General features: G+C 38.5%; 1 protein-coding gene and 1 pseudogene across 2 annotated transcripts; both read right to left on the bottom strand.

The window, feature by feature from the left end:
• Nucleotides 1-5,300: 5,300 nt before the first annotated feature.
• Nucleotides 5,301-13,450, bottom strand: LOC147857172 (uncharacterized). 2 transcript variants are annotated; one of them, XM_087328851.1, is made up of 3 exons: nt 13,334-13,450; nt 13,053-13,199; nt 5,301-5,717 (listed from the first exon to the last, which is right to left on the bottom strand). In XM_087328851.1, exons 1-3 carry the CDS (start codon nt 13,367-13,369, stop codon nt 5,550-5,552), a joined length of 351 nt encoding a protein of 116 aa, XP_087184977.1. In that variant the 5' UTR covers nt 13,370-13,450; the 3' UTR covers nt 5,301-5,549. The 2 variants fall into 2 exon arrangements, with proteins under 2 accessions (XP_087184977.1, XP_087184976.1); XM_087328850.1 differs by having other exon boundaries at nt 13,322-13,445.
• LOC147857173 (uncharacterized) lies at nt 6,487-8,139 on the bottom strand (annotated as a pseudogene).
• Nucleotides 13,451-14,033: the final 583 nt, after the last annotated feature.

Consider the following 14,033-nt stretch of genomic DNA (forward strand, 5'->3'; position numbering starts at 1 on the left):
TACCCCCTAGCTCTCGGCCGACATATGCAATCTTCGTACTATCTGGCATGGGATAGAGCTCAAAATGAAACTCCCATCGGCCCAGCCACATGCAGATTGCTTCTTTGGTTCTTTCCTTTTTTTCTCCCATAAATGGCTTAACGACAAATGATGGTTCACCCTGTTGCTCATCAGGTCTATTAGTCTCACATTGTAAACTAATGACACATGCCTCGAGAGCACTTTGAGATTGCCGAAGTTCGGTCATCTGTTGAGCGATGAAACTAAGGTATTGGGTTATTTGCAAAAAATACATCTCAATGGACATTTGTCTAGGAGGATTTCCTTGAGTTCCTTCCGCTTGAGCGGATGACATCATGTCGTTATTTTGAGCCATTGAATGATTATTTCTGGCAAAGAAATAGGATAAGGTCAAACAAATAGTCATAACATCATGTCGTGATGTACACATATCATGGACAAAGATTAATCGATATCATGATCTCACGTCAATACCCCTCTAGACGTATGAGATGAGGTTCAAGATCAGGTTACTATGGTAACACATAGGTGTTTTACAAACCGTGGGGGTGACAAATAAATGTCTTTCCCTTATCTCTATGTCGATTTTTTTAATGGCGACTCCCCAAGGCTCAACCATGTATGTTCACGTCATTAATAGTTTATACACGAAAAAAATGTTAACAATAAACTATGTTTCAGTGCCCACATATGTGGTTTCGGCTCTTTAAGTCCTATTACGAGGATCCCGAAGTGCACTTAAACCTCAAGTCTAAACATGTGTTATAGTGATATGTATTAACAATGTTGTATGTTCTTGGTCATATTTGAACTCGAGACCTCGAGAACAAATGCATTAAACAGTTGAGACAACCAAGTAGGTTGCTCTTCTTGAATGTTTAATGTTTCATGCGTATAAGACATATGCAAGGCATTTGCCCATATATGTTTTTTTAAAAGAAACATATATGTCAAGAGTCCTTATTTCCCCCTCGTTTACTACAAAATATGTTGGTACGTTACCTAACCTCAAGTCTCGTAATTACGATGGCATACGCCAAAGTGCAACCTAATGGTCAAGCCAAATGAGCCCTCTTTTCGTAGTAGGCCCACGTGACCCATCACATGGTTACGTCATTATGAATGCCTCTCGTAAGAATGATCTCATGGTGGCATCATATCCATGTAACGAGGGAGGGATGTTGGATATGTGTGTCATAGGAGCGACCTCACATGAAGTGGGTCAAGCCCTACGTTCTCAACATCATTGTGGCTATAAAAAAAATCGTAACATCACATTGTCAACATATGATGAAATCAAGACACGTAATCGAGGCATGTAGCCTGTACGCACACAAAACATCCAAAAATAAGGGTTAATCGTAATACGCAATTGAGGTATTGACCTCATACACATACGACACCAAACACATATCATTTATAACAAAATCGAGGTATTGACCTCATACGCATATGTAACTTATGTATTTGAGCGTAATACGTAATTGGAGTATTAACCTCGTACGCATACGACACTAATCACATATTCAATATATGTCAAATGAGGTATTGACCTCATACACATATGTAAACATTTTATACAACCAATTAATTACCACTACAACATCATTAAATTAATGAAAACATTTACATATAGACTATACACATGATTAGATGGGAGAAGAAAAAATAGAAAAAAAATAGAAAAAAAATAAGGAAAGAGTTACCGAAGTTCCTTTGTTGATCGTTGTCTGGATCAAGGCCGACTGCACATCGATCGATCACCATCAATCAACAAAACAAAAGACAACAAAAGAAACGTTAGCACATAGGCTCTGATACCAACTATTAGAGACATGAACTAATGTAAGCATTAGATCAAGATAGAATATAGATAGATAGATAGAAAGGAGAGAGAGAGAGAAAGAAGGGTGTCGATCCACCTGACCACCCCCGACCGAAGGGATCGAGACGGACTCGAGCCTTGATCGGCGTCCCATACCACCGTTGTGGCGTTGAGTCATACCTGGTGCTAGCGCGCTCGCTACAAGACATGACCCACCACAAGATAGAGTCTCGACATAGTCAACAAGATCATGAAATGAGGGTTGTTAGGCCTCTTATTTATTGCGATACCCAAGGCCCCCAGGCAAGTTCACACTTGGCCTAATGGGTTGTCTCAATACCCAGGATTAAAAGCCAGTAACAGAGTCTATAACCCTCACACTTATCCACGTGTATATAATACTACGGTAAATTCTCACCACGGGATATTATATGGTCATGCCCGTAACAGAGTCTATAACAAAATGTGTGGTAGACATAGGGGTTCAAGTGGTTAAGGTAGGATTGATGTCGGGTGGCGTTACTAGGGGGTCAAGCCAGATATCTGAAAATGTGAACAAAGCTATTGTGGAAAGAGAATGAACCCTCAAAATATGACAATAATTTAGACAAGTTCTCAAAGAAATAGCTTTTGGTTTTGGCAAAGAGATAACCATTACCAAAAGTTAAGGACGCATTACAGAAATGGACGAGTTGCAAATAGTTGACATTATGTAGTTAGAAGTTATGTGGGGGTGGGGAATGTACTTTGGGGGTTGAGGTGGTGCTTGAGCTGATAGGAGGGAGGGGGAATGTGGGACCGTAGATGGATAGATATTTTTAGCGCCCATAGAGAAGTGAATATTGACCCATGAGTCACAAAAAAGAGGAGGTGAAGGTGGGACATGTGTAGTGAGGGAGAGGGGGGGCATGGTGGGTGAGAAGGGTTTGGGGTTGGTTAATAAGACTAGTGGGGTAAACACTCACAGAAGCAGTTGTAGGTGGATTAAGAGGTCACTCATTAATGTGAATGAGTTGAAGATTGGCAATGCAATGTTTGTACTCATTGGTGGTGATGATGGAATGCTTAATCCAAGCCAAATATAGGTTCGGGAGACCAATGACAATCTATAATGTTTGTTGGAGTAAAAGCATAGAGACATATGGGACGATAATTAGGGGTGCTAGATATTGGTGTCGCATGTCAGATCGGGGGAATCAAGGATCTACTATAGCGAATGATTGGGAAATGTTGAAGACTTGTATATGATCAAATCTAACCAAAATGGAAACACAAGACAATGGTTGAATCAAGTTAAGAGTGAGTGAGTGATAGCGAGAGCCAAAGAGACATAATGTAGTAAGCATACATAATTATTCTCAATTCAACATAAAAATATTACAAGAAATTGTATATATACAACTTTGGGTTAACTTCACCCTTTTGGTTATTTATATATGTGGCCATTACCACACACACACACAATAATTAACCCGTAGTGGTAGAATACTTAGCATACAATACATGTAAAATACATATTCAAAAAGTATTCTACCATTTTTTAAAATACACAGAATACATATTCTACAGATAAAATATATGTTAAGTACGTGTAGAATGTGTAATATGTAGAATAAGTGTAAAAGATGTTAAAATTTTAAACTTGTTGGAAATGTTAAATACTTTTTAAATATGTAGAATATGTCGAATACTTTGAATATGTGAGATATTTCAAAATGGAAGTTCTAAATGTAGACTATGATTCAGAATACACTAGAGTACTCTAAAACATATTCTAAACCTAGAATACACATTTTTTAACAACTATGATTTAACCCATAACGAGCATATTTAATGTAACCTACTTAGCTTGTTCGTGCCATAATTAGCCTCGAGCCCATTTGAGTCTGCCAAGATAAAAAACAATTTGCTAAAAAGCTTTTGGTCATGGCATTAGATTATGTTGATTGTTGATGACAAATTGCAACAAACATGGCCTTATATTTCTGTCGAAAATGCATTGCAACAAACATGGTCTTATATTTGGCACTACACAAATTAGATGTCTAAACATCTAGACAGAAGTGCTTGTCAATCTTGGGCTATGGAATCAAGTCATAGTTGTTTTCTGGAATAGAATTCATCTCTAACTTCATACCTAGTTGCTAGTTAGGGTAGTCGGATGTTGCCATTGATTCTTTGTAAATCGACGGTTCACTTGCACCTACATATTCCTATTTGAAGTGCTTTGCAACAAACCTGGCCTTATATTTTGGGACTGCCCAAATCGGATGTTTGCATATCTACACGAAAGTGCTTTTTAATACTTGGGCTTAGGAACTAAGTCTTAGTTGTTGTTTTCTTGTATGGAATTCATCTCTAAGTATGTACCTAGTTGCTAGTTAGTGTAATTGATAGGAATCAGCAATTATCGAAACCAAACCTATAAGCCTTAACTAGTTTGAGAGTTTCCATATGTCAACTAAACCAATTAAGGCTTAACTAGTTTGCCCAAACTTGTTCAGTAAATGGTTTGGACAAACCATCTAAGCCTTAACTGGTTTAATAATTGGTTTCACCCTAAACGGTTTGGTTCATCTTGAGCCTTGCCAAAACGAGGTCAAACCGGTTAAGGAGGCTTAAGCATGAACCGAGCTAAACCGAACATCCAAACCCCCAAACCGTTTAAAAACGGTTTAACGACTTGTATCAGGCTTGAGCTAAGACATTGCTGACTCCTAGTAATTGGCTATTGCCGTATGGAGTATTATGATGGGGTGAGTTATCAATGTGGTGGGGCCTTTTCCATAAGCACTTCTAAGTACATAAATTAACAACGGACACATCAAACATCATCACCTTTGCCACTAAACAAAACTTGTGAGTTTTTGGTGGTCTTTTTGTCTTATTGGTTGGGTTTAAGTTTAAGAGGAAATTTTTACTTTCACATTTAATAGTACTCTAATCTCTTTAGAGAACTTTTAGTGTACAAAATTTACCCACAAAACTTGATCCCTTAGTTTTTTGTCCTTCTATTAGGATATTCCATAGTAAATTTTGGTATTGTGCAACTTTTGTGGTATTTTTTGAATAGCTTACACAAGATAATCTTGTTTCCTAATAAGTTGTAAAGTGCTATTGTGAATCCTAACACTCCTCGTGTACAGTCTTCAAAATAATGGATTTTTATTGCTCATAATGATGTTCCTTCCCTAGATTCATACTACTTCTGCATTAAATGTTAAAACACATTGTTCTTTCCAAGTCACAAGGCAGCTATCATCTCAATGATTTTTAACAGTAAAACAATCCAACGTGAAAACTTACTAAACCCCTCTAGACTACTACCAAAGCATGTGTGAATGCATGCTTATTAAGATTTACGATTTACTTTTATAAGCCTTCTTACAGTTGTAAAAGCTTGATTCAGAAACATGATACATTTGTCTTTTCCATATCATCTAGAAAATGCTTATTGTTCCTATAAATTGCTAGCCTATTATCCTCCCTACAAAGGATACATCAATTGTATTCATGCAAGACGTTCAAACATTAAAAGTATCATCATCTTCATGGGCATGAAGATCATGTTAAATGCATATATATGACGTACAACGATAACCATAATTGAAATTTGTGTGACACTTGAGTATTATACATTTCATACATCCTCTCGTCTTCCAGTACCCTTCATTACATGGGATATACAATTATTAGGTAACTGTTACTCTATTTGGATTTCTTCAGGTGCCTCTTCTTCAACAACATTTTCATCATCAATAGCGATGCCCGCCGCATTAGATGTCTTGGCTATCCACTCCTTCAAAGGATCCTCGGTTAGGTCCAACCTCAAGACCCCTGCAAACACACCACCTAGGAACGCAAGGGGCTCCTAAGAAAACATGTATCAATGAATCAGAACATTAAGAAATAAGAAATCAAAAAATCAAAACTTTGTATAGCTTCTAAGGTCACCTTATGCTAAGGCCTACACACCTTATTCTTAACTGAAACAAGGGACTTTTGGTTATATCTAGAAGTGAGGAAACATCAAATGGTAATTTATAAAAATAAAATCTATGTAGGACTGAAACACGCATTACTACTGCAGCAAATGTGACTCTCTAGTGTAGATTTAGAAATGCCATTAGTTCTATTATCACTACAATAAGAAGTGAAGAAAAAGAATGGGTATAGTCATATCATGACTTTTATACTTCTCTCTAACCATAGTGTTCTGACCTAGGCCCTTTTTATACAGAGGTGGACACAAGGTCCTTCCATTGAAAAGACATGTCTGGCGAGTCCTTAATGTCTATTCAGTGGGCATTGAAGCAAGATGTTTGGCATCATTGCTGAAGGATAGGAGTTATACGGAGGTTTGGGGCAGGTTGGGGTGTGGCATGGCATTACGAGGAGAGTGGTATAAGTCAGGTTATTTATTCGACAACATGCCAAATATTGAGCACCTTCAAGGCATTGGATGTTTAACAACAGCAAGAGCGCATCTTGCATCACTGTGATGACTTCAAATATTCCATAATGTTGCCAGAGAACCAATGCCTTCAAATAATGTAACTAGAGAGCATGAGAGGTGACTGACAACTCTAACTAATGTAAGGGGGGATGCACCATGTTTCAAAGTTTCATTATGGGACGAGGGTAGTATTTGTAACTATGTCAAAAGACCAATCATTTGTCTTCTACTAGGCCGTTTATTGAGGTCAAAGGTGAGGCCCTGGCTTTCAGTAGGGTGGTCTCCTCCGATGTGTGTAAAAAGTATCTTGTAGTGGGTCATCTTCGTATCAAGTGATATTTTGGGGCTGATCCATGTTATTTTGCTTTCCAAGTTAATAATATCAGTTCAGATAACTCTATTTTTTTCCACTTTGGTCATGTCTAGATGGGGACAGTCCAAGCTATATTGGAATGGGGGTGGTGCATTTATGCTTCCGCCATGTCACTTGAACCATTGTTGCATTTCAATGTACCAACAATGAGTGTATCCAAGTTCAGCCACTTGTCTTGATGACATAAATGCCAATCTTGAGTACCTTACTTTAGGGAGCTCCCAAAGAGGTTGGATACTTGTCACTGATCGGAATAATGCCTCAATGATTATAGGGGTTGCTCCCATCTCTGCCCAAATTATATCATGGGGCATTGATGCTTTGCTCTGTATCATGCGGGCACTCATTGACACTAAAGGTCTCTCTGAATCTTTCCAGATTTTGCCTTGGTAAGACTCGTTCCCCACGTTTCTACTCCATATAGAAGACATGGTGTCACAAGTGTATCAAATAGTCATACTTTAGTTCGTGGCTCTTGGAACTGCAACTGTGCACATTGTCTTTCAAGAGGACCAAGGGCTGCATATCCACGAGAAAGTTGTGCACAAGCAGCCTTCCATAAGGAGAACCTAGGCCTTGTAATTGTCACTCCTAGGTATGTGTAGGAGTGTGTGTATTCCACCTTTTCCTCTCCCAAGAAGATTTCTGGTGCTGATCTTGTTACCCATGCTTGAGTGGTGTTAAACACCATTATTTTAGCTTTATCCATGTTTATTGACAAACCTTTCACGGATTCATACAGTGCATAGCTTCCCCATTGATGTCTACAAGCACACCAAGGGCTTCAAGCACGTGGTACAGTATCAAAGGCTTTTAGGAAATCCACAAAGCAGCAATAAATCCTCTTATTATGGGCTCTGCCCTCCTCGATAAGGGCTTGGATGTGATCCAAAGTTGTGAACCCCTTCCGAAAGCTTGCCTGTCCAGCTGAAAGGCAGCAATTTGGCTCTGCCCATACACTCAATTCTGACTCTAGAATCGAGCCATATACATAGTTTAACCAGGTAATGGCCAATCATAATTGTTCTATAGTTGCTTGGCATCATGGGAGCTCCACTCTTAAGGATTGGCACAAGGGTATCTTTTGTCCATCTAGTAGGGAAACGTTCACACATGGCTCCATTAAAGATGTGTGCTAGCAATGGGAGCAAGATGTCGTGGACATAGATAAAGTGCTCACCAACCAATCCATCATGATCCTGGGCCTTCCTAAATTGTAGCTGATCAATGGCATTTCTTACATTTTGGAGCGAAAAAGGTAGATTCATGTGGGCATGAGCCACGTGAGTAGGGAAGTGGAGGCTACCTCTGGATATCATATAAGGCCATTGCATATTTATGCCACACCTGAGATGAGGTCACTTGTGTGGTAGGTTGCCTCTCATTAAATATTATCCATGCTCTTTTACTTTCAGGTCCTAGAAACAAGCTAAATATAATCTCTTCTTCTTCTTCACAAGGCATTGGAAGGTTTCTCTTGCTTGTTTGTGTGTATAAATACCCTGAGTTACTTCATGCTACAAGCATCTCCTTGTATCACGACATTCCTAATCATACCAAATATTTTATATGACTACCACGTTTGGAGGCATTAGCCATTGTGCGAGGAAAGGCATTTGTGGCTGCTTTATGCAATGACTTTGACAATCCTTGTGTATTCATCTAGGGGTGCAAAAGGATCCAAATCTAGCATGCCATTATATACTCCACAACTACACACATCAATTGTCTCTTGAGTAAATTGATACTTTGCCAGCCCACTCTCCTTAGCATACACATCCCTTCTGCATCCATCTTTCACTTGAGAGCATAAATATGCATGATCTGCTGCAAAGCCAATAGGTCTACCAAATATACTGAACTCTCTTATTTCAGGTATAAGAGATGGAGATCCCATTAGGTAGTCGACTATACACAATCCATTGTAAATCACAAATCCATGTACACTTCCCAAAGCTAGAAAGTGTTTTCCATATTCAATTACTCCACTCATATCTTGCACTTATCACTTTCGACCAACCTCTTCTGCCATAACTTCTCCGTAAACAGCCTCGTTAGGGTCAAACATAGTTGTTTGTTCATCCTTAGTTCGTGCATGGAAGTCTCCTAATAGTATTATGCCCCCCATAATAGCAAATCGTATGATATCATCATATGATGGAAAATATGGCGATTCACCGAGAGATGCAAACCTTGAGTATGCAGGTGGAACGTAGCAAATTGCAATATATAGTTCCCTAAGATCCCCTCTTTTGATTTGTATCCACATATAACGTGCATCTACATCCTTATGCACCACATGGGCTCTATCATGTAACTCCTTTTTGTACAACACCACCACTCCTCCCAAATCTCTAGTGTTTCCTGGTGTCCGAGGTTGGTGACAGCATATTCACTCCCATCTGTATCCTTGTACATGGGGGATTTTGCTAGCCATGCATTGGTGGGTCTCTGTATACATAGCAATATCTGTGTTTTTTATGGTATCTATAAAACATCCAACATCTTTCCATAGACAGTCGTTGCAATTCCATATAGTCACGTAAGGTCTCATTGGCCATACATCATCATGCGGTTCTCTTATCTATAATAATGACCATACCATTTGTTAGGTTTTAAGACCGAAGATGAATGAGAAAGATAGACTGAAAACACAAACAGAAACATAAAGTACACAGTACACAAGATTTACGTGGAAACCCTAAAACAGGGAAAAACCACAAGGCAACAGATTTCACTATGAGACAAGATTACAGAGATAGGTTACAAAGCTTTTCAAGCTTTTCAAAGGAGAAGAACACAGATTACAGAATAATCCCTTCTTAGGGTTTGGGCAAGCTCACTAAACTCTATCTTCCCTCAATCTTACACTCATCCTCTTCACATCTACTCTATGTATCTCTTATCTCACTTAATACTACTGCTACAGCTACATACAAATCTTGCCCTAGCTCCATATAGATAGATAGATAGATAGATGTGTGTGTGAATAAGATATTATTATAATATAATAATAATAATTAATCGGCCGACTTGTCGACTCGACTGTCCGACGACCCACAAGTTGATAATCTAGTCGGTCCGACTAGTTGACCTCAACTTCGACCCTCCACACTGAGGAAAATGGAATATCTGATGCCCCAATCTATTTTGAGATTCGTGGCATCTTCTTGTGGGCTTCCTTTTACAGCCGAACCAACCACTCATACATGCAATGCACGAGCTTTCTTCTTGGTTTCTTGCTCTAATGTAGTGTTCATCTTATCCATTGATGTTCATTTTTGCTTTTTCACCACCTCTATCAAAGGAGCATTTGCTTTAATTTCTTTTTAAGAATGCTCAGTTGAGCTTTGACATCTTTAAACATCTCTACCCATATTTGCATTTCCTTGGTTACATTGGCTTTAACTATGGAAATGTATTTTTCCATTGCGTCTAGTCCTTTTTCTAAATAAACTTTTATAGCTACTAATTCAACCATATTTAAGGATATTTCATTCCTAATGTATTGCGTCATGTCATCCTTGAGCTCTAAGTTTTATTTCTTGACATGGCTTTTAATGTCTTTTTATATCTCTTCTAATAACTCAATTTTGGCAGAGGCATACAACTCAGTTTTCTGTTTCTCTATCTCCTTTTTCATTTCCTCCCTTAATGCTCTTTCTATATCATCTTTGATGTGATTGATCTCTTGTGTAGCTAAATGACCTAATAGACAATGTTTCCCCTCTTAAGACATCAAATGGGACATCGAATGGAACCTCCATTGTGGGTGCCTTGTGCGCCCTACTAGCGCCATTCAGGGTGCTTCCATCCCGTCCTTTTCGTCTACAATATCTTCTTAGGGTCTTCCATGAATCTAGACCCTCTTCGTGGATGTTAAGATCCATAAGTTTATTTGTTGTCAAGAGACGTGGAGAGAAGTTGTTGAAGGATAACAATACAGCTACAACAAGTCATCAACAAAGAACTATCACAAGTTTCTTTGCTTTCTTTCCTCATGCTACAAGTCAATCAAGGGCTACATAAGTAATGTCTCAGCTACATTTAAAAGGATTTAGAATAGATCAGGCAATAGCAATTTGTCATGCACATAGACCATGTTCATCTAGACAAGGATCTCATCACCCTTGTCATAAAAAAAATAAAGACTATCAGCATGACACCCTGAAGATGTTTCCCTCACTTTGCGAGCTCTCCATCTTGGGTCACCCATTTTGAAGATGTTTCAAAGGCAAAAGTTTCAATCCATCTAAGTTTAGAGTGTTTAAATTTGTATCTAACAAGAGTCTCTAGTATCTTATGTAGTTCTATTAGTTTAGTGATATTTATTTTGGTTTCTTATTCTCAAAGAAAAGACACATTTAAAGATGTAAAATCACATTCACTCTTATAGACCCTTTTGGCCTCTTAAGAGATGTTAATATGCCTCCACCTTATCCTTCAACCATGGCTGATCATTGATGAGCAAATGATTTATCTGATTGGTAAATGTACACTCTAGGATCTGGCACAGCCAGCTCAGCCTATCATCTTAACAAGGGCTATCAAGTGAAGGAAGAGGGCTGTGGTGTACATGATCTATCTGAACTAGTTGCCTATAAAAAAAACTTTCTATACGATGTTTGAAATATCATTAAAGCAACCCATGCAGGCAAAAACATATCAGCAATAGAGATCAAGCCACACCTCACCATCCCAATCAAATTGGCGCATGCTTGCTGTTTTCCCATTCATAAAATAACTTTTAAACAGCCAGAGTTTCAGCTTGAAGAGAATCTTCTTGCACGTGATCATTTATTGGGTGCCACGACAACTTTTGAGCCAGTACATACCAAGAAAAACTCCAGGTGTCTGACTAAACCGAATGACTGACTTAATCTTTAAAGAGTGATCCAAATTGATATCCAGGTTTTATCATGCATGATAGCCATGTCTTCCAAGGAAACGTTCAATGGAGACCCAAGGCTGTTCAATCAACACATGTCCCTAAGCAAGGTCCGAATGCTTTCATGTGTATCTCCATGTTGAAGGGCAGCACGAGGATTAGGGTTTAGGTCAACTAGAGAGGGAGAGAGTCTGAGTGAGAGACAAGGGGAGAAAGGGAGAGATACACGCTGTCTTGGGTACAAAGAGTGTACCTCTTTTTTTGGGTTTTTAGATATTATGTATATACAAGTCAAAAATGTGCTATGAGTGCGTTCACACTCGTGCACTAATAAAAGGCACGATGGCCCTTTATTCCCAACAAGATCCCACCTAAAGGCAATGTGCCGTGAGAAAAAAAAAAAAGTCAGCTAAGTTCAAGTACATACAAAGCTGAACTACATACATCTATCCAACTCCCATCATCTGTCGCAAATGAGCAAATCGCTCAGCTGGAAGACCCTTCGTGAGAAGATCTACAGGATTATTTGTATGTACTTTGACAAGCTCAATGTTCTTGCTGTCAAGTACATCTCTGGATAATCCTCAGACATTCAAGCAATTTTTCATTCGCTCATTCAATCCAATATTCCACTACATAAGAATGGAATAAGAACAGGATTATTTCTTTCCAAGTGATCCCTTACCAATTTGGCAAAGAAACATGAATTTTGATTCAAATGTGTAATCCTGAATGAGATAAATCTTTCATATATCTTTCTAAAACTTGAGAAACATTGTTTCTCAGAGGACCAATCCTGCCCTATGATGCCCACTAAAGATAAATGCTTACATATAGTAGTCTTCAATCATCTGGAGTTCATGATAATGCCATTTCCAAAAGCTATTATAAGCTATTCATGGATGAGATGTTAGGAAATCTCTATTAGTGTTCAAGTGCATATGTAATAACATCCAAGAATAACAAAATGCGATCATTTTGAACAAATCATGACGAATTTGACATTAAGGGCATATTGCATATTATTGAAGAGTTTGTATACAGCACATGGAGGCTCAGGATAAGAAATTTAATCAAGATTCCAAGTTAGTAGAAGACTTTATTTATGTTTTCTATTCATGAAGCATATTACAGATAGATATACTATATTTGTATCTTTAGAATGGCCTATTTGTACAAAGTGCTCAATGAGACCGAAGAAAGGTTTTCGAAAGTTTCCAATTAGATCTTAAGGAATTAATGAAAAATAACTTTCTAGATTCTTTTGATTAAAGATAGACATATCGATGGATTTTACTCATTTCCCTAAAAGATATTCCTCAAAGTGGCCAAGGAGACCCAAAAACTATTTATGAAAGTGTCCTATGAGACCCACAAAAAGAAAAGTATAGCTTCTTCTCAAAGTGGCCTAAAAAACTGTAAAAAGAAAAAAAATACTTTTTTGATGCATATGTAGTGACGACAGTGAGTGTGGGATGATCACGCATACCTTGAGAGCCTCTTTAACAATGGGGTCATCTTGTGGATTGAAGAAAGCATTGATCTGAGCAGAGACATGTCTTCCATCTTTCCGCGAAGCAAGGCACACAGAAGAAACCTTCGATGCTCTGTTCCTCAAGGAACTATGGGAGCTGAGCTAAAACCAGCAAATAGAGAGTTTCCAGATAATCAGAGAGTTAAACAGGATAGGAAAACAAAAACCCAATACAAAAACAAACAGAAAGAGGATAAGAAATGGAGAATGAATGCTTGTTGTACAGAGGCAGGCACCATGAACTGGTGAGGATGCTTGTAGAGTAAAGCCATGGCTTGCTCTCTATGGTTCTCTCTACTAAGAGAGAAAGAATGAGTGAGAGGTATATATATGTCACTTTGAAATTTGTATTATCTTTTCTCCATGGAATGCACTATGTATATCACTTTGAAATTTGTATTGAAATTTGTATTATCTTTTCTCCATGGAATGCACTATATATATGTCACTTTGAAATTTGTATTAGTGTTTTGGGTGGACTCCGACAAATTAAGACATACCACCAAATTAGGACACGTCAAGATATTCAACTCACTTGCATTCATACATATTCCCGATGAAAAGCGGCAAAAGCTTGATCCGAAATCAGAGAAGTGTATCCTTGTGGGGTACACACTCGAACAAAAGGGGTATAACTGCTTCAACCCATCTACCAAAAAGGTATGAATGAGTAGGGATGTCGTATTCGACGAATCGGCATCCTGGTACTTGGTCGACTCAGCTTCATCCAATCATCCAATCGAAATTGATTTCGATATAGACTCTGAGGAGGACAGCCGACTAAGGCTCACATCAAAAGAGAGTCCAGTCTCAACCAGGTTGAGTGGACCACATGAGCCCCCTAACAACCAAAGCACGTCGTGGACGAGTCTGAAGATGGACAGAGGAAGGCCAAAATGCTTGAGTATGAAGACTCAGTAGGAATCGACAATGAGT

This window comes from Azolla caroliniana, unplaced genomic scaffold, assembly GCF_043228905.1.
Source record: "Azolla caroliniana isolate FFs.n. ecotype wild unplaced genomic scaffold, voAzoCaro1.0.p SCAF_12, whole genome shotgun sequence".
Classification (NCBI taxonomy): domain Eukaryota; kingdom Viridiplantae; phylum Streptophyta; class Polypodiopsida; order Salviniales; family Salviniaceae; genus Azolla; species Azolla caroliniana.

Excerpts from the sequence above, each read along its gene's own strand:
- LOC147857172 (XM_087328850.1), bottom strand. The coding sequence starts at position 13,369 with ATGGCTTTACTCTACAAGCATCCTCACCAGTTCATGGTGCCTGCCTCT. Across the intron at positions 13,200-13,321 it reads AGTTCATGGTGCCTGCCTCT|CTCAGCTCCCATAGTTCCTT; the intron begins GTACAACAAGCA and ends TGCTGGTTTTAG. Across the intron at positions 5,718-13,052 it reads TTGTTAAAGAGGCTCTCAAG|GAGCCCCTTGCGTTCCTAGG; the intron begins GTATGCGTGATC and ends ATGTTTTCTTAG.